The following is a 24,245-nucleotide window of genomic DNA, read 5'->3' as shown; positions in this document are numbered from 1 at the left end:
CCAACATGCATTACAATACTAGAACATTGAACAGATATACTGACTTGTTGTTATTAATTTTTAATATGGTATGTGTCAGCACTGATACATGTGCTTAACTTTTACATGCATATTTTTCACTGTATTTTCTCGTAACGCTGATTCACGAAAGGCGATTTCGAGTAACAGCACAAGGTGTATTATTCTTTCGTTGCTTTTCTATTATTTTTATTATTATGATTCGATTATAACTCGCATATTTTTAACATAATTTTATAGAAATTTTAATTCGACATGTTAGCATTAAAAGATATGACAAACTGATACAAATTCTTGTTTTTTTTGGATGACCAATGACCGTTGAGCACACGATAATAACTGTTATGCAAACAAACTAAAATTGACACGCTGTGTATTTTCACAAAATAAAGTGAAAGATGTTAGAAGAACAAAGAGATTATGTTCCAGTATTGATTTTTCGGTGTGTTTTTTTTCGCGCCTTTGTATTGATCAATTGTTATTTTTACAGCGAGAAAAGTGTGATTTCGGCGATTTTCTTTTTCAAAATCGCCGATTTTTTCGTTCTAAGTCAGCAACTTTTCGGTTCAAAATCGGCGATAGTTATCAATAATTTCTTTTCAACGTGGAAAAATTAAGAAATCGAAGTGTTTTTTTTTTTTTTATTTCATAACCGATTTTTGTTTTTCAAAATCGGCGATATTTTTTGGGAGCCACGGCGTAACCGCGTTATACCGGATATCGCGTTATAACGGATCGCGTTATAAGGGAGTAGCAGTGTAATAAACTAACAGTTTGTAAAAACATGTAATTTATACATTATTCAAATAAAATGCAGGAATTTTATCATTTTTGATTGTGAACAATAAAATAAATACGACATGCAAAATATAATTGAGACCGGAGGAGACAGGAGAATAGTATAGCCAAATTAGGGAATATATAGCCAAATGAGGCATAAACCTATGTAGCTTAACATTTAGTAATTACTGACAGTCACCGGTTTGAATCCCACTGTTACTCTGGTTCTTTTTCTATTTCTGACTAATTAAGCAGGGAACTATAATGAAAACAACATAAAAAGTACTTTTGTCAGTATCAAAGCTTGAGCAAGAGTACACTTACAGTGAATATGTATTAGGCTCTTCAAGCAGAACACGCAGCAAATTTGAACTGCTATATGATCCATTTACAGTTATTCCAAAAATAATAATACAATATTTTTACTGAAATGACACAGATCGAGACATCAATTACTTATGAACAGCACGATAAGATGTTAGAGTGTACATCATTCTAATGGAAAGGTCTTATGTTATAGGACGATCAAAAAAGGGGGCCGAATTAGCTTAGTCAATTAAATTAAGGTGTAGATGGTTGGCCAGTTTTCATGACAGCAAGGGCAACAAATGTGATAACCAAACCTACAGCATAGCCAATACAGGTTGCAACATAGTACAATTTACGACTATTGACGCGTAAATCGAATGCATGGTTATGACTGACAAGAAGGCCAGGTATGATGATGTCACCAAATCCTAGGAGAGAATATGGTAATGGACAAGCACTGATAGCGTCCTGGGTCAGCCTCGGCACTTTTAAACACCATTGGCAATTGTTCGTTGGTTTTGCTCCCCCCTCCAGTTGCAACTTTGACCATTATACTGTCGCCACTTTTTGTAAAAAGTGGAGTGATAAATACAAAGAATATATTCGTAAAAAAAAAAGCAGTACAAGCATTATTGTGCAAACCTTCATGTTTGGTACTACCAACAGACTTCATTACATTTATACAGAAAGCATAACCTAAAATATCTTGAATGACCCAGGCATACGGAGCATGACGCATTTACTCCCAAAATATTGCCACGCCTACACAGACTGCTAGTAAAGCAAGATCAGTATAATATGGTCTGCTCTTAAGCATCGGGATTTCTATTCTGTGGAAGCCTCGCTTTAAAGGCGGACATAACCTGTGCAGTAGGGATGCAGGCCAATAGTACAGACCCATAGCACCTGCCAAAAACAAAACAAGCATATAACCACATACACTAAATAATCGTAGAAAAAAATATAACAGCACTAAAAAACCCACATACAAGTACAAAAACACAAAGAATTACAATCACTGATATATCAACACTTTCCTCTTCTTCTTCATCTGAACTAGCAGATTCATCACCAGTCCCTCCTTTTTTCCAATCGTAGCGGCGGCTGCGCTCGTTTATGTTTATACTTCAATTTCTGATACTTGGCATGTTTCGTTTTCCCTGCCCAGAACCCACCATATCACAATGTTTGTTACGCTATCAGAAATATTTACTGCTAAATTTGGATCAAACATTGATTCATGACTTGGAGCAAACAGTATTGCACTTGCTTCAAATCCTTTCCTTTTATCTGATCAATATTCTCCCAAAGAGCTGTACCAACTGTTATATTAAATTTGCATAGTCAGCAGTTCATTAGTAGCACCAGGTTGTAAGTAGAGCGTTACTGGCAATCAATACAGCCTTTGCTCCTGCTGACTGAGCTTCCATTGCTTTTGCAGTAAATGTGCAATTACCTCTAGATACAAGAACGAGACTATCTTTTAACATCGAGGCACTGACTGATTTATAGTCAGATGCATTGCAGCCATATGTAGCTGATAGATCACTACATTATGGGAAGAGCCTGATTTTCTTCAACTGGAAGCTGTGGTGAACATGTGATTATAATTGATACAAAAAATGATGTCCCATTCTGTTTCTCCTGTCTTTTTGCAGAACATAACACCATCATCTGACACTGCAAGTTTGACCTGAAATAAAAATTTAAAAATACCTGTACACATTACAGTTACCAATAACATTCTTAACATTATGCCATACTTTTGTGTATATAAATTTCTAAGTTTAAAACTATAAAAGTTTTTACATCTTAGGATCTATCACAAGAAAACCATGCACTGTTTGCAAATCCTAAGATTTAAAGAAACAAGAGGGCCAACATGGCTCTAGATCGCTCACCTGACCCATCGAACTCATCCGACCAATTACCTAGACAAGCATTCTGACCAAGTTTCATGACAGGTGAGTTCAAAAATGTGACCACTAGAGTGTTAACAAGGATTGAGCAGGGTGACCTAGTTTTTTTAACCCCAGGTGACCCATATTCGAACTTGACATAGAAATCATCAAAACAAACTTTCAGACCAATTTCAAGGATACTTGGATCAAAAACAGTAGCCACTAGAGTGTTAACAAGATTTTTTTATTTTTAGCTCCTGTGACCTAGTTTTTTCATCCAAGATGACCCATGTTCAAAGTCATCCGAGCAATTATCTAGACAAGCATGCCTGACCAAATTTGATGATAATTGAGTCAAAAAATGTGACCACTAGAGTGTTAACAGGTTTTTCCATATGTGGGCGGTGTGACCTAGTTTTTGAAGTTTTCTATAAGAAATACCATGGTCTCGTTGCTTATCCCCATAGAAGAAATATTTGGACACCCCTCTACAGAACATCGACACAATGGCCATCCCTTATGTTAAAGGTTATTCACAGCAACTTCAGGCTATTATAAATTTTCTTTCCTTCCTAGGACAGTAAACCACTGGAGCCACCTACCCGGTAGCCCCCTGCAGTTGCCCTACTCCCTACCCCAGAGCAGTTCAGCTGCAGCAATAGCTTGCACTGAACATGTCTCACCCTAGTTTGCCAGACCCTATTTTTAACATTTTCCAATATTCTTTTTTTCCTCTTTTAAATAACTCTTTTTAACCTTCTGGCAATTTTTGACGAGCAGACATGTATACGTCCCCGCATGGGGTTTGACATTAACAGCAGATAGATAGATAGATTTATGGTGTACATGTCTGAATAGCAGTTTACCACACCACAAACACAAGTTTATTATTTAATTGTTGATAGCGAGCTCGAAGAGCTGGCCAAAGGGCCTGCTCGCAAATCCACTTTTACGGTAACATGAGTAGTGAGTACCTGCTAGATAGTGACGGTTTTGAAAACTTTCGTCCGAAGTACCGAATTGACACATCGCAACTTTTCGAATTGCAAGAGAACGATAAAAGCCGAGGTATTCTGATTGAAAACGGATAAACGGTGTAACGCATGCATGCATCACATCATTCTAGGAATGACATTCTTTATAGTTGTAGATGTTGTTGTCATGCAATGCTTGCATATATATGTAAGTAAATGTATATATGTTTATGTTGATTATATGCTATATGTATAATGTTTCAGGCAATAAAATTTGAAATTGGAAAAAAAAAATTATATATCTTATGTATATAATTTGAACGAATTAACAAGAGACTATCTAAGGGAGTAGGTATGCTATTTTTTCACACTTACGGCTGTATACAAATCGTGATTGATATATAATTACTTCAGGCACTATTTTATGCAGGTAGGTGTTACATTGTGTTAACAGTTTACTTCATTCAAACATTAAAATATGACATTTTCAGCTCAGTTTTAGATGTTTATAAACTACTAGTTATTGCGTACTGATTACAGTCTGACTTACAATGGCTAAAGTCGTACTATTTGGTGACAGTTTTATATCAAAACGTCTTCACTATCACTGTGCCGAAGATCCACTGTTAATACCAGGGCACGTGCATTTGGTGTTTTAAAGGCGGTCTAAGAACCGGACCATATGGACCATGCCCTATATTCTCGTCTGCTGCGCCAAAACGCAGATGTTGTAGTTCTGAATGTAGGGCGGTAATGACATAACAGCCTACATCATTCCCGAACGAAATTGTCAGTAGAATCCAAATTTTCTTGTGGATAATTTAAAGGCCTCTGGGGTTAAAAAAGTTTTATTTGTGAAATTTTGACCACAGGGCGAATTTTCTAAAAGCACCGGTTTGACAAAAGAGCGCTTCGGAAATCAAATAAAATACATTAATAAAAGGCTGGCGAAAAAATTCAAAGAATATTTAATTCGATTCAATGATATTAAATACTGTAAGAACTACCACACGACAAGGTCCATCTTAACACAAACGGGCACAAAAAATTCAGGGCCAGATTACAACGCGTGCTGTGTAAAAAACAGATACGTGAATTGGCTGAAAAACTGTCCTTTTAAGGACACACAAAAGGCCCTTTTAAGGGCCACACACATGTCTCGAAAGAAATTACCTCAGTTGTCAATTTAAATCAATCGGAATATAACCTTACCAATGAATTACCTTTTTCTATCAGTGCATCATACAAAAGTAATGAATATATACAGAAACAGAATAAATGTATATTTCCTTGTATTAATTCAAAATATCGGTAATTACCTGTTTATAAAACTTATTGTAATACTTACCAATACTTACATACTATTTCAGGTATTCACAATTTCATGATTTTGCCCGTGTAATATACACTATTTTTACATATCTACTGTGATATAGAGTCTGAAAAAAAAAAAAAGTTTTAAAAAAATTATCATACGATTTTTGAAATTTTACATTTTTTAGTGTTAAGATATCACAGAAAACAACAAATATGTACTGTATTATACACAAAAATGTCTAAAAACTATTACATAACTTATTCACAGTTTACGAACGAATGTCCGGATATACAATGCAATAAACTAGGAAAAGGCAGTTATCTGGACTCTTCAGTAATGCGTACACAAACGGGGGTGGATGGGTGTTGCGGTATCCATAGCGATTGCGGTTAATTTCCTCTATCGATAGATTACAATCTTTCACTCCGTTTACGGCTTTAAAAAATTAGAAATACAATAATTAAAATTTAGACAATTTAAAACAAATCATAATGATAATAGTCTTGTTAGGTGGGATGTCATGTATATTATTTATTAACTTGACAAAATGATATTTAGGGATTGCAATGAAATGAACACACTAATCAACATTTAAGGGAACGAGACAATGAAATCACAAATCAATAATTAAATAGATTATAAGAACAGTGTGCTCGTGGCACCTAAATGTTATAATTACCTACAGTACATACAAACCGAAAAAATGACACTGCCAGTCCGTGCCATTCCATGAAATATTTATAAATACAAACATTAAAAAATTTTGCTTTTACAACATGTTACATAAAAGTGTTATAAAATATATAACCTTCTTATGATAATACATAATGTCATGATCGGTACAATTTAGAATAAACAATGATTTCAATAAGTTACCATTTATTTCAAAATACTATCAGGGTTTTTTTTCCGGACTTTTTTTAGCGCGACATGGCTAACGTGGAACCGATTAATATTATCCATAAAAACAAATGTTACTTGATAATGATTGTATTTCGGCTATATACAATTTATTACAATATCAACTTTTTTTGGATTACAATAACATTCCTTCCGGGGACGCTTTCCTAATTTTAGGAATATATGAGAGTGTGTCATCAACTGCGCACGCCCCATGTCTACTTTAATCTTTCTGGATATCAAATAATATTTGATAGAGAAGAACTGTCTTCCTGAATAATATCATCTAGAAAAAAAAAAACAATATTTAAATGGATAGTGATTTTTTTTTAATTATATGTCGATGTTAAAAGTGGAAACTGCTTCGGGACGCTAAATTTGTTCGGGACGCTTTGTTTAGCGCAACATGGAAACGTCAGTTTTTTGTGCTGCTTATAATGATATTTTGTGGATGAAAAGTTTATTTTCCTTCTTTATGTCACTTACACATAACATAAAAGAAAAAAACACGATTTATCTTTGCTTAGATAAAAAAAATACCATGAAGACGTTTGGGACGCTATGTTAGTCATTAGCAACTTGAAACATGGGTGGATAGATGTACGGTTTCGGGCGTAATAAAGATAATATAATTTACTGTATGGAAAACATTTTTCTCGCTATTGTTACTTAACATTTACTATTTCATTAACTAAAATTACGAAAGTATTTCAAAATAAATTTTTGTGTTTCGAAAACATTTTAAACCTTCCGGACGCTTTGTCGGATATACGGTGGTTTTTGAGCAAGTGAACTGGATGTCGAAGGTATAGTTGTAGTTTTTTTTAATAAAATAGAAAAAATGATAAGTAAAGATTATTTTTTTCTACCATAAATACCTCAATACATAATAATATACATTACTTACAATAAATATAACCTTCTGACTGTTTAAATTAAACAATAATGCTTCGGACCTTCATGAACATTTCGGGGACGCTAAAAATTCTTCGGGACGCTTTGTTAGGCGCCATGGGGAAATCGTCAGTTTTCGCGCCTTAAAATAATATTTTTGGGATGAAATGTTTATTTCCTTTTTTAATGTCACTTATACGTATTCATAAAAGAACTTTAAATTACGATTTATCTTTGCTTGGATAAAAATAAAAAACCATTGAATACGTTTCGGGGGACGCTATGTGTAGTCAGTTAGCAACTTGAAACTATGCGTGGATAGATGTACGATTTCGGGGCGCCTATAAAGATAATTTTTGTATGGAAAACATTTTTTCTCGTATATGTTGACTTACATTACTATTTCATTAATAAAATTACGAAGTTATTTTCAAAATAATTTTGGTTCAGATAAAATTTAACCTTCCGGGACGCTTTGTCGGTATACGGTGGTTTCTTGAGCAAGTGAACTGGAGTCGAAGGTATATTAGTTTTTTATAAAATAGAAAAAATGATATAAGTAAGATTATTTTTTTCTACCACAAATACCTCAATACATAATAATGTACCATTATTTACAATAAATATAACCATTCTGACTGTTTAAATTAACAATAATGCTTCGGGACGCTTCATGACATTCGGGACGCTAAATTCTTCGGACGCTTTTTTAGCGCAACATGGGGAAACGGTTTTTTCGCGCTGTAAAATGATTATTTTGTGGATGAAATGTTTATTTCCTTTTTGATGTCACTTACACATATCATAAATTAACTTAATTACGATTTATCTTTGCTTAGATAAAAATAAAAAAACATGAATACGTTTCGGGACGCTATGTTAGTCAGTTAGCAACTTGAACTATGCGTGGATAGACGTACGATTTCGGGCGCTATAAAGATAATTTTATGTATGGAAAAACATTTTTCTTATTATTTTTACTTACATAACTATTTCATTAACTAAAATTACGAAGTATTTCAAAATAATTTTGTTTCGATAACTATTTTAATTTAACCTTCCGGACGCTTTGTCGGTATACGGTGGTTTTTGAGCAAGTGAACTGGAGTCGAAGGTATATTAGTTTTTTTTATATAAATAGAAAAAAAATGATAAGTAAGATTATTTTTTTCTACCACAAATACCTCAATACATAATAATATACATTATTTACAATAAATATAACCCTTCTGACTGTTTAAATTAACAATAATGCTTCGGGACGCTTCAGGACGCTTCGGGACGCTAAAATCCTTCGGGACGCTTTTTAGTGAGACCGGTAAAAGTAAATCGCTTTGCCTTGTTCATATTATTGACCTGTATTTAACTTCTTCAAGTTCTAGATACCGTTTGCTGTATCTCCTGCCTTTTACAGTCGCGAGAGGGTATGGCAGGTACTAAGAGATAGATCTAGATAATGATAAAAATCACTTAAAGTTTCTAGACAAAAATTTCCTTTTAATGAGTTTATGAGAGTATAGCCTAATTAATTTGTCATATGGTTGGACACATTTTACAAAGGAGCAATGTCTATATCAAAAATAAAAACTTGTCTTTAAACTGAGCTACAAATTAATGTATTTTTCAATTATATTCTAAACTTTATAAAAATTGGCCTAAACAGCCAAAAATGTGGGCCGAATCAGCTTAGGTCGGATCGACTATGGTCCGAATTAGCCCGTATTCCTTTTAAGCCTGTAATTATAATTGTGCTGAAATTGACATAAGGTAAGTCATATATGGGAAGTATCCCATCTGAGTTGACATAATTCAGGTATTTTCACTTACTTCCAGAAAATACGACAACACCTTCGTAAGGAACCTCGCGCGAGCAATTTCTCCATAATCATCGATGTACGACGTTGGGTAGTTGACAAGTTACATTGTCATTATCTTCGGAGATTTCACCGATCCTATTCGCTGCAATATCTCTAAAACTTTGTCATACATGAAGAAAACACAAAATAAGAATCCTTGACACTGAAACAGTTGGTCGCCATTTTTCCAACATTTACCGCCTTAAAACTCGGGTTTCGATTGGTCGATTTAAGGTCTCCTCGATTTCATTTACAGTAGGAAAAGGGTGTTATTTTGTTTTGTTCCAAAGAAAAAAATCTGTAAGTATATTTATAGTTATTCATCAAATCTTACATTATATTTATAATATTATTCTCCTTAATACTTTTCTCTTCAATCTAGTTTAATTGTCCTTAAATATAAAAACCCTCCAACCATTTTGAAATGGAAGCCGCCAAGTAAATAGATGTTTAGTAGAATTTGTTGTTGACGAAAAACAGATTCACCTAATCAATTATATTATTGATGGAAACACGATTCAATTCTTTTTATATTTCTTAAAAACAGGAATGAAATATGAAAAAGATGACCTAGATATTAAATGTGCATAAGAAAAATTAAAAGATTTTATTTAGTAGCACAATTATTTTCGTTTAAAAAACAGCAGTCAGTAGCAGCAATAAAGAAAACAGCGTTTAGGGAAGACTAGTTAACTTTTTAATAGAATAGAATTATTCTTAAATGGAGCAGCCAACAAAAAAACGTAGACGTGGTCCGTATGGCAAAGACAAATTTGTTCATTACTCGGTAAGTATTTTAATCTAAACATGCATACTTTCAAAAGCAATATGTTTTCGCGACAAATAGAATTGAATAGCCAGTGACTGAGAGATTAGCCTAAACATGAGTTACGTAGGGCATGACATACCTGAATCATGATTAAGTTAATCGTACATGAGTTTTCAAGTACATGAAAACGTGAGTTTTCAAGTACTTGAAATATGAATTATCCTTAACATTTTAATATTGGTCTACGTTAATACTGTAATATATTATTCCAACCAACAAAAAGTATATAATTTTACCGATAAGGTAAAAAATATTTACACAAGATTGTAAACAAAGAATTCCGAAAGTACAGCTTGTTAACATTGAAAATTCGGAATAGTCAGATAACACTGGTAATAAGTAACAATTAAGTCACAAACATATTAGATTGGAGTACATTTTTGGCCAAAATGAGCTATTTTAAGAACCATAACAAATCTAAATGAATATTGAAAGTACAATAAAAATCCATGTAGATTTTACTGTCATGCAGATAATTTTTAAGGGGAAAGACAGCAATGAAAGACTTGTTTCCCCTGTCAATTTTTTCCTGCGTGGAGGACTGCAATAAAATTCATAGTTCTCTTGCGTACAGTGAAGCAACACTATTTTGTCTGTCACAGCTAGGATACATATTTTCAAAAGAATCAAGTCCTCCTGTATGCTTTATTTTTGTCAGAGGACGCCTTGTTCAACAGGTACATTGCCTAATCAACTAGATAAACACCTTTCTAACTGGCCATTTAATTCTTCAAACAACATGCAGATGTTTATCTCGGAAAATGAATTGACAAAACTTGATAATTAGTATGCTCGGCCTCCCGGCTAGTGCTTGATATATATATTCCAATCGCAATGCTCATATATACCTTTAACGAATGACAAAATGCTTTGTAACTAGGTGGATTAGCTTGACTGATGATTGTAAGGATGAACATTTCCTGAATTTTAAGATGATATTAATTAATGTAAACACCTTTTGTTCAGGAGTCTTTTCTTAAATTTGGTTTTAGAAAGCTTTGATGATTTTTTCTATTATTGTTAAGTGATTCATTTCAAAACTCAAAGCTTTCATTGGTGTCTTTTTGTTCATTAAAATTATGAAGGTTTAATTTCATTCATGATTCTCGGTCATAGATGCCGTTCTATGAGGGGGCAGTAAAACTGAAGTATGGCCAGTGAATGATGGGCAAGTACTGGCCCGAATATGGCTTGTGGATTTCAAAGCTAAAGTCGAATACTATTCATGAAATTGCAACCAATATCAACATCCGCCATAGAAAATAATTTGTTAAATATAGACTTGAATTTGTGGTAGCTTAAAGTCTGTATAAGTTATAAAACACCACTAAGTACCCTTGTGCATATTGTCCAGGTTTTGTGATAATTTTTTGGAAGGTTTATGGCCCTTTCAGGGCTTGACACTAACTTTTTTAGGGGTAGTCAGAAGGACTACCTACTTTGAGGATCAGGTAGTCCTTGGCAAATCTAGGTAGTCCTCATTTTTAAACATAAAAAATGTTTCTTATTCTATTTAAATGCATTTTGAGTGTATGTATCTGAAGATAAGAAAACAATTGCATGAGATCTCTTCAAATTTATTTGAAAAAATCACCAATAGATAAATCATATAAGATCTAGTAAAAGTTTGTAAGCTTTACTCTGCATGAGATGTAGGTTCCGGCTAGCCTCTGAGCTCTTCAAAGTCATCATCAACAATTTTTTTACATATTTTTGTTATAAAATATGGCAGTGTGACACATAAAAGTCAATAGGTTTTGAAAGGGTTCTACTAAGGAATTACTAAGGTGTGTTGCAAATAAAATTGCTAGGCAATCAGCTCAGCTTATATTATTGACAGCTTATAGGGAAGGGGAGAATATATTGGCAATATGAGCTAAATAAGTATGTCAGTTTTAAATTTATGTAATACCTGGCTTTTGTATAAAAAAAAAATATTTCAATAGAGATTACAAATCTACTTTTCAGGTATAGATAATGTATGACCTTTTAGATGTGTTTTTAAATTCAAAACAGAAGTAAAAAGCTTGGACAAGAACAAAATATGTTTGTCTTTACTCTAATTGATTTATTCTACAAACTTATTTTGTCAGACATAAAACAACAAAATATCAGAATAACAAACTTTTACTAGTGCTAGTAATTCAGTTATTTAACTGTCAGAAGATTTAAATAGGGACATTAGATTAATATCTGTTGTTCCTGATTTAAACACAAAATTTGAAATGTAAAGCCATTTAATCAAACTATATTGTCTTAGTTTTTTATGCCTAGGGTATTAGTATTTGTTAACAATTGTTTTCTTCATATACATGTATTGGCATTATTGCTTACATTTGCTTGTACATGATTAAGAAATGCTGACAACATTGTGAAGTTATGGCAAAGACAATTACAAATACTTTAGAATATTTCTTTTCTCTTTTTTAAAGAGATTAAACATTTTTCTTCTCTTTTTTTATAAAGAGATTTTTTCCCAATCAATAATTTCATGTCCGAATAAATTACATCCGAAATTAGATCTATTTCAGACAACACGTTTATTTTGGTTATCATTGTCAGTGTGATTTACACCAATCAACAAATCATATTCTTTTAAGTTAAAACCCTTGAATAGGTTCCAATATAAGCAAATATTTTCATTGAAATGTTTAATAGACAAAGAATTCTATTGAAGTAGGCTGGAAAAATCGGCAATTAAGTTGGACTTCCGGTTTCACTTTTTCGCAACTTTATAGAGATTAAATAGAATCTATTGTGCGTCTGCTGTGACTGACACTAGTGACCCAACGGCTAATTATTTACTAGTAAGATGAATTTATCTTTCGTTTTCAATCATAGCCTAAAAAATGTTATTTTATTAATTATTTTTAGTGAATTTAGAGACATCAGGGGCCGTATTCATAAAGCTCCTAAGGGAAAAAATTCCCTTAGATTCTAAGATTTCCCTTAAAAAACGTAAGATTTCCCTTACTTTTTAAGAATTTCCCTTACTTTTTAAGAATTTCCTTAGTTGCTATTCATAAAACTCCTAAGGACAAAAATTCCTCAATTTTGGCCGATTTTTTCCCTTAAATATTAAGGTAGCCCATATGCTCCATTAACTTTTAAGGGAATAAGTTAAGGGATAAAAATGAAGAAAAAAATGGCCGATTAGCAGACGATTTGTTCATTCCCTTTCTCAAATAACAAATCCAGCTACTATCCATTTTGGAATCGACGGAGATTTAATCATAATAATATCCGATGAAAATAATTCGTTCGTATATTAGCCAAACAACGCAGCTAACCGGAAATTTCTGTTCCAGTGGAGGCAATTTTCTGAATATTTTAACATTTTCCAATAACCCCCTTGCAACACGGCTTTTTAATTTGTTACAAAGATGGGGTTTTTTTTTCAGAAAAAATATCAACTTCCAACAATTTACCAAAAAGGCAAAATGTGCACGAAGTAACCAGGGGACGAATAATTTGAGTTATTGACTCGAAATTCAGAAAATAGTCAAATGTATCGTCAAGAAATCAATTAGGAGTGAAACAATGGTTCTTGTATAAACATGCTATTACGTATGTTTAATCATATCGGCCTAATTTATCAGTAAAATAGTAAACACTTACCCTACTTTCACTTTGTAATTTCGGAAAATTTCGAAGCGAGTTAGGTAAACAAGAACGACATGCGAATGAAACTGATATTGTTTAAAAACGTCAGTCTCAAACCATGTCACTAGTGTTAAACCCACAATCGTTTTCCTCTGCCTTCGTCCTATGATGATTGTCCGAATAATTCCATGAAATACAACAAATATCCATGAAAGGTCTGAAACGTCGCGCATTTCCTGCTCTAGGTCAGCCATCTTGGTTTTGTTACTATTTTTAGCACAGTCAGTGCTCTCCAGTCGGTAATTACAAATAGAAAAACTGCTATTAAACGAAATTTTCGCCTTAGGATAAAATTTAAGTTAAAGGAATAGGAATGGATGGATTGATGTCTGTCTAATATAAATATTCATCATTTAAAAAGAGGTACCATGACAGTTTTTCTGTTGACATCAACCCTATAAGTGAGAAATTCGTGTTTTAAGACACTATTTTTTACTTGAGAAATAAGTTCATGGGCGCCGCCATTTTGGCGTTCTGTCATTCTCGCGAGACAGACGAGACCGAGATTGTGACGTGTTACACCCACTTCCGGTATAAGTGTACACGCTGGTACAACTGAAATATATCTTGATGAAGAACTTATTAATCTTATTGCGTATATTATATATTATTTATGAAAACATCATATGGAACTGAATCGCTTTAATTAATTAATTGAAGACGCCGCGACATTAATTATCATTTGTCCGATTTTCAAGCTTGCTGATGATCCCACCACATGATTTAAGCATTGACTGCTTAATTTTCAAAGATAAACCATCAATTTAATTTGAGTACTATGAGAAACTTCTTCAAATTGACGATATATCCTTTTATTTTGTACTTAATTTTCGCTAAACAAGCTGTCCGAATAAGGTACATCGCCGGTCATGTATCTTTTTTTCAGCGTGAAATATCAACTAAAACCAATATGCGGAGATCTGCTGAGGACGCGATTTTCCGCCATTGACGCTAAAAATGAGAATGGCGCAGGAAAATCGGCAGCCAGACTAATATCGTATGAAAACAAAACTGTCAGTTAGGTTATTTAGGCATCCAGTCAAAACTGGTACCAACAGCAACAGGTTGCCCATTCCCCTGTAATTACGCATATTCTCGGGTTTATCCAGTTCCCTATAGCTTTTTTCCACGTTATCTACTTACCCAATCCCTTTCCCACACAGATACGCATTTCTACTACCGTAAATTTAATCCAATAAAAAATCATAAATCTACTTAATATTTAAAATGATTATTGGTAACTGAAAAAAAATGTGTTGCTATTTTATGAAATGCTGTAATTTACAGTATAATTTGACACGTGTGTAACTTAATTTCCCCAAAGGTCATTCAGTTCACTGATGAAGCGTAAAAAAAAAAATAGATGTCTATTTCATCATTAGAATATTTGACAAGGGTGATTAACCAATCAGGGCAACATTGTGCATGATCAAAAGGTCTGTCGGCACAGGGGCTTACAAGGAGCAATAAAAATCGTCAGTACACAGTGTGACAGGAACATTTGGTGCAAATTAGGAACAATTAAAAAGGACAATGCATAATATTAGACATACGTAGTAAGAACCAGCAATTGTGTGAATAAATTATGCAAATTAGATTTTTGAGCAGCCAATAAAAATGTTTTGCCTGCAGTAAATATTAGGTTACGATTACGATGCGCAGCATCATACGTTGACAGACATGTTAACAATTTACTTTTCAAAAGGGTTGCTTATATTTTTGAAATGTGTACATCAATTATAACATATGTTCACACCTTTCAATTTGAAAGTCAGAATCAAACTGCAAAAAATTTAATTACATGTACTATTAAGAACACGTTTTAGTAGGATTTTTTATAATAATGATAATTATCGCCGTTCAATAATTAACAGCCAATTATTCCTTGGTGCGTTTTTTTAATTAATTTCATTATTTGATTGTGAAACTTTGTTAAATAATAACATGTTTATTTATTAAATCTGTGAAATATTGTTTAACTACATCAAGATGAGACTTTAATGAACATAGCATTGTTTGGAGTAACGGGGCATCACTGGCCTGAAGTGGTGCGACCGGTAGACGTGATTTTTTATTTTGTTTCTTTATTTTATTTTTATTTTTTTTAGGATATTGTTACGTTTTTGAACCATAAAAAATCTCCTCTACACCTCCTGTGAAAAATTAAATTGTCTGGTCAATACTTATATTCATATTAATATTTCGCTACGATTCAACTAGATTTATCATAAATCTAAAGATGTGGGGAAATGACATCACACGCACCTGTTTTTATACGGCCAATACACAAACAGGGCCCGCGCCTACTGATTTGTAGAAATCGGTGATTTAGCTATTTAAATTTTGTTTTCATTCGTTTAATATTATTATTTGGCGGCAGAAAATTTGCAGAGTTATTATTTATAGTATTCTTTTTCTGAAATCAAGTTTTAATTCTAACCTTGTCTTTCCCTTTAAGGAATTTCTTGCCTAAGGAATTCACTTAAGGGATTTTTGACCTCTAAGTTAAGGGAAAATTTTACCTTAGGGAGTTTTTTTGAAGATAAGGAAATGTTTCCCTTAAAACTTAAGATCCTTTATGAATACGGCCCCAGGTCACTGAAATTTTGAGTAGCCCGATGGGATACCCAGCTTGGAAACTCGGGTAGTCCTTGGGGAAAATTGGTAGCCTCGGGCTAACGGACCATCGTTAGTGTCGAGCCCTGCCTTTGGGTTATTTTCACATGATTTATGTAAGAATACTATAACCATGCAGTATATCATGTGTCCCAGATTTTGAAAAAAAAAATGCACTTACACTAGCTTAGTGTTGTAACGATAAATTTTAATCGAATAATCAATCGAAAAGGTGTTTCGATTAGATAATGGATAGTATTTATTTAGAATCGATTATAATCTAAAAATAAATGCAAACATATTTCATTTTCAATTTTACTTTTTTCATCAAAAAGAACAAGATATGATTTTTATGGTATTATAAATCCAAAAAAAAATGACCCGAAAACATTTTTATAAAGGGTTCAAGGAACAAGGAAAAGGGCATTTGTAACTTTTATAAGAAATTATGTCCTGTGCATTAAAATGTGCATATTTCTTGTCTTCATAGACGTTCGATTAATAATCGATAATTAATCGATTAAGGCTTTCAGATTATATTCGATAATCGATTATGAAAACTGACCGATTTTCCATCACTACTTACACTAGGCTTTATAATGTATATAATTGTTATAGAAAAAATAGCAATACATGTACTTGAATACTAAACACAAAAATGTGTTCTAAGTTTCCAGAATTGTTCATTTAAATGAAGCTCATCAAAATGTTTCAAAAAGGGATTTGAAAAAAAAAGATTTTTTTTTATTTGCAGGTTGACTGTTCAGTTAAAGAACTAAAACCAGCTGAATCACAGGCAAACTGTAATGCCGAGACTTTAAAGGTTTTTCAGTCACCTGAAATAGAGGTTTTTGAGACTTCTTATGCGGCAGTTTTTGAGAACCATGTTACAGATGTTGAGTCAAGGGCGGAAGATAAGAGCACAACAACAGAAACAGATGAATGTAATTCCTCAGACATAGAGAATATTTATGACTGTAATTCCCCAAATATAGAAAATAAAGAAAACTGTGATTCACCAAATAAAGAAAATACAGATGACTGTGGTAATTCACAAAATTTGGATGACTGTAACTCAAAAAATTTAGAAAATATAAATGTCAATGATTCACAAAATGTTTACATGAACTCGATAAGAAATGATGATCTTGATACTAGCTTTCAAGCGGGCCCTACTTTTCCTATTTTTCCTACTTTTCCCTACTTTTTTGTTTGAACCCTACTTTTCCCTACTTTTTTCTTGAAATGCCCTACTATCCCTACTTTTTTAAGAAAAAAAGCTCGAGGATCATTGACAAAAAATCCAGTTTAAGTAGTAGATTGATTTTGAGATAATCTTTATCTCAAATTAAATAAGAATCAGATGCTAGTTTAATTGTAGGAAAAAGTTGATGAAAGTAGGTCATCAGTGGTGCAAGAGGGGTTCCATGATGAGGATGGTTGGAGCTGACTTGGCAGAATCAGCAACTTTAGGTGAGTTTGCTTCTATAGAAATATTACTAGGTGTTCAATTATTTTTTATGTTTCATTCAAAATTATAATATGTTTTTGTACACAGACTAGCTTCTCAATGTTTCATTTCAAAATTATAATATGTTTTTGTACACAGACTAGCTTCTCAATTGTTTCATTTCGAAATTATAATAAGTTTTTGTACACAGACTAGCTTCTCAATGTTTCATTTCAGAATTATAATAAGTTTTTGTACACAGACTAGCTTCTCAATTGTTTCATTTCAAAATTATAATATGTTTTGGAACACAGACTAGCTTCTCAATTGTTTCATTTCAAAATTATAATATGTTTTTGAACACAGACTAGCTTCTCAATTGTTTCATTTCGAAATTATAATAAGTTTTTGTACAAGGACTAGCTTCTCAATGTTTCATTTCAAAATTATAATAAGTTTTTGTACACAGACTAGCTTCTCAATTGTTTCATTTCAAAATTATAATATGTTTTTGAACGCAGACTAGCTTCTCAATTGTTTCATTTCAAAATTATAATATGTTTTGTACACAGACTAGCTTCTCAATTGTTTTATTTCAAAATTATAATATGTTTTGGTACACAGACTAGCTTCTCAATTGTCTCATTTCAAAATTATAATATGTTTTTGTACATGTTTTTGTACACAGACTAGCTTCTTAATTGTTTCCCAATGATGCTTATACTGTCAGAGGACAATACTTGCCAACATCTTTGAGCATTATATAGATTTTAGGCAATGTTTGGCATATTGGCAAGTATTGAACTTGCTCACTGTGATCATTTTGTCCTAAATTTTCATTGAATCAAAGAAACTGGAAAAATGTAGTGAATGTTTCTGAAAAATATGTATGCTTTAATTAGATAGATTTTGATAGCTTTAATATGGTGTGGGATTAGGAATCTTGATGTTATAACAGATAATTTGTGTGTTTAGGCTTTCAGTGTGCCAATTATTGGTTATATAACCATTAAAGATGTGAGAGATTGTTGTTGCATCCAAAGTTTACATAACAGGCTTTTTGCTCTCTATCATTAAATATATATTTTTTTTATATATTATGGCATAAATACTCATATAAATACTCTACTTTGGAATTATCTGAGACCTACTTTTAACTTACATTTCTTGCAAGTGTCATTAAGTTTCTTTTTAAATTCCATTTTACTAACAATTTATTATTTCAGGTCCATTAATTTATAAAATTAACTTCACAATGCCACATGGACTCACAAAATTTAACAATGCATGTTAATATATATGCTTTGCTCTGTAGTTGTATGCATATATTTCTTTGGGTAGCAGACATGTAGTTCTGCATTTAATACATTATGAAGTGTAAACCTTTGCTTTGATTTGTCAGTTTTGCATGTACTAACTTTGCATACTAACTGCTTGTGTATATATCTTAAAATTTACTTTTGATTGTTACAAGTATCTATTTTGCATGCCCATGTAAACTCCATGCATAACTAGGATGCTAGTAAACCATTGCTTTTTTAACATTTACTCCTTTTCATTCAGTGTGTTATAATGCTAGTTAAAAAATCATGTTTTAACACCTATCCTTGTTGTAGTCTGTGTTTCACATATTATGCTAGCTAAAACCATGTTTTTGCACATAACGTTTTTCTTGTTTGTATTTTGTAACAACCATGCTATCTTAAACAAGGTTTTAACACATTTCCTGTTCCTAGTCTTTGTACAAAAACATGCTTACTTAATGTTTAATGTTTCTAAATAATAATAGTCTGTTCTGACATATTCATTGTTTATAGTTTTCTGTTATTATTTGGAATTGGATCTAATAGAAAAAATACCAATTCCAGGTTCATGTCTAGATTCATCCTGTTGTGGAACCCCTATTGAAACACTGGTGACTGGTTTCCTAAATGAAGAAAATGCCATGGATATTAGTTGATAAGGGTCTGTATTTGTTTTTGCAATCACATTTGGAAAAAAAGGTGAGTAGAGAGTCCTACTTTCCCTACTTTTAGGCTCTGAAAATCCCTACTTTTCCCTACTTTTTTACAAAAAAAATCCTACTTTTATCCCTACTTTTTTGTTATTGGCCACTTGAAAGCCTGTGATAGAGATTTTGATGACCTCATTAAAGGTTTACATGAGGAAATAAGAGAGAGAAACTATGAAAATTACTGTCTTGCAGAAGAGGAACAGGCTGAAGTTATTGAAGAAATTACCGAGGTTATTGAAACTGCCCAGATATCAACATCTGAAAAGTACAAAGTCAGTAATGATGGGGAATGTGACTCTGCATCAAAAGCGTTGTTTCAAGGATCACCGTATACTTTAGGTGTTACTATATTACTCATTTGCGCTTTTATAATAAGATTTCGTCTTCCTGAACAAGCCATTGATTATCTCCTAAAAATTGTTTCATGCATCCTACCACATGGTCACAGACTTATGAACACATTGTACAATTTTAGGAAGTTTTTGAAAGAGTATACAGTAAACATGCGACCATCACTCTTCTATTACTGTAACTTCTGTTATTGTGAAGTCAATCGTCAATGTAAAACATGTCCTGAGTGTTCAAAGTCCCTGACAGGAAGTGGTTCTATGTCATACTTTGTACAATTGAAAATTGAAGCCCAATTACAGTTATTATGGAAAAATTCTTCATTTGCAAATGCTGTCAGATCACACAGGTTTAAACACTATGAAAGCAAAAAAGGTGTAACAAGTATTAGTGACATATATGATGGTAAATTATACAAAAAGTTGTTCAACAATGAGAGCGGTATTCTTGGAGATGAAAATAACTTATCTTTTGCTTTAAATACTGATGGTGTTCCCCTTTTTAAATCATCAAACATAGGGATATGGCCAGTTTATCTTTTAATAAATGAGCTTCCAATAAGCATGCGTAAACAGAGGGACATGTCCATTTTCTATGGGGCTTGGATATCACCAAAAAAACCACAGATGTGGTCGTTTTTAAAACCATTATATGAGGAATTGAAAGTGTTGGAAACAGAAGGATGTGAGTGCACAGACAGCAATGGAAAAGTATTTACATCAAAGTGTGTTTTACTGACTTGTACATGTGACCTACCAGCACGAGCTCTGGTATACAACTGTATGCAGTTTAATGGTAGTTATAGTTGTTGGTATTGTACAGACAAAGGGGAAACATATAAATTTCCAACTGGTGGAACATGTCATGTATTTCCATATAATCATAAAAAACCTAAAAACGAACCCAGAACTAGTGAAACTGTTAAATCAGATATTGCAAGTGTATGTGAGAACATTCGGAGCAACTCTAAAAATTACATAGTGAGAGGGCATAAAGGTCCATTTTGGTTCCTTTATCTGAAACATTTTGATGCTATAAATAGTTGTGTTATTGATTACATGCATGGTGTATGTCTTGGTGTTATGAAAACAATGCTGACGTTATGGTTTGACAAATCCAATAAAGATGAATATTTTTCTGTTTTTAAATCTAAAAATACTGTGAATAATATACTTCAAAATATCAAACCAACCATTTACGTTACAAGAATGCCTAGAAGTTTGGACAATTTGTGTCACTGGAAATCATCAGAGTTCAGAAACTTTCTCCTTTACTGGGGTGTGCCTGTTTTAAGGCATATCCTTAATTCAGATTATTTTGTTCATTTCTGTCTCCTTGTTAGAGCAATTTACTTATTATCAAAAGAAAACATTAGTGATAATGATCTGAAGCATGCTGAAGGTGCATTATTGTTATTTGTTGAATGTTTTCAAAATCTGTATGGGCTTCGTTATTATACTTTAAATTTACACCAGCTTGTGCATTTGGCAGACTGCGTTACACAAACTGGTCCCTTATTTGTAAATAACTGTTTCATATTTGAAGATCTGAATGGCTATATTGTAAAGCATATATATGGAACGCAAGGCATTGATAATCAGTTGATCAATATTAGTGTTATGTTGAAAGTAATTCCAATTTTGAATGAAAAACATTTAAAATACTTAGAAAATGATTTTGATATAAAACAGCTTTATGCTGAATTAAATGACAGTGTTGATGCCAGGCATACATTTCAGGATGAAATAGAGCCTGGAATAAGACCTATTGGAACTGTAAAGTTGGTAAAATTAAATGAGGAAGAGTATAGAATTGCATCAGTGTATGGTATTGATAATGAAAATGTAAGACAATTTTTTAAGGTCAATATGTACAAACGAGGTTTCTATGTGTATGGGACTGATTATAAGAGATTGCAGAAACGACAACAGCATGTTGCCACTTTTTTAGACTCGGTTACATCTTCTGCAGAGTTTTGTTCTGTTAAATTCTTCATACAGTCAAACAACATAAATCTTGCTTTTGTTGAGATATTTGACAAACTTGAATGTTTTGGTTGTGTTTGGAAAGTATCCTTTACAAAAAGAATGTGCTTCATTCGAGTCGATGCTATTATCAATGTAAATAATATAGTTACGGTCCAAGATGAATCGTATATATGTCCTCCTCCAAATAGATATGATAGAGACTAGATGAATTGAACAAACTCATTATGCACACAATAGGTCGTACTGAAAAACAGTCACTGTTTTTTTGTGGGAAATTAAAGGATATAAGATGCATTTGGAGCAAAATTTTTCAAAAAATGAAAGGAATTGATTTTCTGACAGAGAACTATGCCAATATGTAAAGTATTAGAGAAAAATATTTATCATTCATGATTTTGTAGTTTTACCGGTAATCAAGTTTTAGTTTTATTCTATATAAAACGTTAAAACAGGTCAAAGTAGATAATTGTGTTTCTTGAATAAACTGATGCAATTTTTTTTAGAAATTACTATGCATTGTAGGAGCATGGTCTATATCTATTTGCATATAAATTTATGTGTAGATATAATTTTAACTTTGTAACTTTATTGTTATGTCTCAAACAAATTTTGTCATAACCATACATTGATACAATTCTAATGATATTGTTTTTTCCATAGCTGTCCGTCTGTTGGTCCATCCGTCCTCATTTGGATTGTCAAACAACTGTTGGGATTTTGATCAATCTTCACTGGATTGATCAGTACCAAACCTAGTTGTGCATATCCCTAGCACTTTCTGTTTTGATGCACAAAATGGCCACCATAGCTAAAAATAGAAAAAGCTTTGTGCAGCTTCACAGATCAAACTGCTAGTAAGATTTACACCAAACCCTGGTTATGCATATCTCTGTCACATTCCCTTTTGCTGCACAAAATGGCTTCCAGAGCTAAAATAGAAAAACCTTGTTTGACTCGTATGTCTAGCTGCTGGTGGGATTTTGACCACAATTCGCAGGAGTGATCAGTCCCAACCCTTTGGTCTTTCTGCACGCAAGCATACTCTTCAAGTACAATGTAGACCTAAGCTTGTTATCAAGTTAGGATATTGCTGAATTAAGAAACAAACTTACAATTAATGATTATTATTAGACCACTTTGTTTAAGTAAATGTCCAAATATAATTAGAAATGACAGTGGATTAGTCTGATAACATGGTATGATATTAGTTATGTGATGTACCTTACATGTACATGTACTTTTGATGTACTTTTGATAGTTATAATATGCTTATTATATATACAAGTTGTACACATACAATATTGCTATGATGCACTACAAGGTATTAAGTGAATATTAGTGTGCATGAATTATATTTTCCTAAAAGCATTTAAATAAAACTTGTAAAAACTGCAGCTTCTGTAACAATCTTTTAGCTTAAAAAAATGGTTCAAGAAAATAACTTGTAAAAAATGGTAATGTAAGTATTGTTTATTTTTAAATGTTGAAAAACTGGTAAAAAATGCTGGACACAAGTTTTTTTAACAACAAGTTTTTACCAGTTTTTTAAGAACTGCTGTTTAAATGGAATCCTACAAATTAAGATGAAGGGCAAAAAATTGTAAAAAAGGCATTTATTTGAAAAAACTGCTAAATAACTGCAATATAACTACAAGTTAAATGCCTTTCCTTTTCCTAAGGGTAGATTTTAATATCGGTTTCGCTTGTTCAAATCCCTCCTCGGTCGGCAACACAACACAATCCTCAATATTACGGTTAGCGTCACCTTGACAAAACTGAATTAAATAGCTTAGTTTTAACCTATTGTCATTTACCCTTGATTCTATATTTGTCTCAAAATTACAGATGAATTGACTATAATCCGCCGGATTTCTATTAAATGTAAACAGTTTGGGTTTTGGCAGGTTGAGACTCTCCTGCACGCTAGCGGTATTTGCTTTAAGTCCTTGGAAAAATTGTGCATCACAAATAGGTCTCTGTACAAGTGGCTCAGTCTCTGTAGTAAGCTTTGTCTGTGCGATTTGATCAACGTACTCCTGCACCTTTTCCTGTGATCTTAATGTCTTTTCAGGCAACACGGATTTTGGAACGCGTTCGCTTGGGCTCGAACCAGAGTCACTTTCATCATCCAACTCGGCCCTCGCTTACTGGTCTTGAACTGATTGCAGTTCAAGTTCTCGCTGCAACTCTGCCTGCTGATTATTCAACTCCTTTTTTCTCTGCAGCTCGTTGCGTTTTCTTGTCTGATCCATCTTTAACTCTGCAAGCTGACGTCTTCCCTTCGAGGATGATCTGGAGTTTTCAGTTAATTCGCTTCCTCCATTTTACTTACGGAAGATGCCGAACTGTCCTTATTTGCAGCAATATATTCTTGGACTGGTACTCGT

General features: G+C 32.8%; 2 protein-coding genes and 1 pseudogene across 3 annotated transcripts; 2 read left to right on the top strand and 1 right to left on the bottom strand.

Annotated features, from left to right (window-relative positions):
- Positions 1 to 1,301: 1,301 nt before the first annotated feature.
- Positions 1,302 to 3,720, bottom strand: LOC132753010 (signal peptide peptidase-like 2B; annotated as a pseudogene).
- Positions 3,721 to 9,170: 5,450 nt separating this feature from the next.
- LOC132753039 (uncharacterized) lies at positions 9,171 to 19,570 on the top strand. Of its 2 annotated transcripts, XR_009628896.1 has the most exons (3): positions 9,171 to 9,737; positions 16,813 to 17,531; positions 19,377 to 19,570. XR_009628896.1 is itself a non-coding variant. In XM_060743456.1 (2 exons), exons 1-2 carry the CDS (start codon positions 9,672 to 9,674, stop codon positions 17,272 to 17,274), a joined length of 528 nt encoding a protein of 175 aa, XP_060599439.1. In that variant the 5' UTR covers positions 9,171 to 9,671; the 3' UTR covers positions 17,275 to 19,570. The 2 variants fall into 2 exon arrangements, 1 of the variants encoding a protein (XP_060599439.1); XM_060743456.1 differs by having other exon boundaries at positions 16,813 to 19,570.
- Positions 19,564 to 22,761, top strand: LOC132753052 (uncharacterized; the record flags this gene model as incomplete). Its single annotated transcript, XM_060743467.1, has 1 exon — positions 19,564 to 22,761. A coding segment is annotated over one exon (2,499 nt), but the record flags the coding sequence as incomplete, so codon positions are not given.
- Between the last annotated feature and the right edge of the window lie 1,484 nt (positions 22,762 to 24,245).

Source organism: Ruditapes philippinarum, unplaced genomic scaffold (genome assembly GCF_026571515.1).
Source record: "Ruditapes philippinarum isolate M1 unplaced genomic scaffold, ASM2657151v2 ctg8388_1_1_1_1, whole genome shotgun sequence".
In the NCBI taxonomy this organism is placed as follows: domain Eukaryota; kingdom Metazoa; phylum Mollusca; class Bivalvia; order Venerida; family Veneridae; genus Ruditapes; species Ruditapes philippinarum.
The sequence above is the reverse complement of the archived record's forward strand: the minus strand, read 5'-3'. Positions and strand labels throughout refer to the sequence as shown.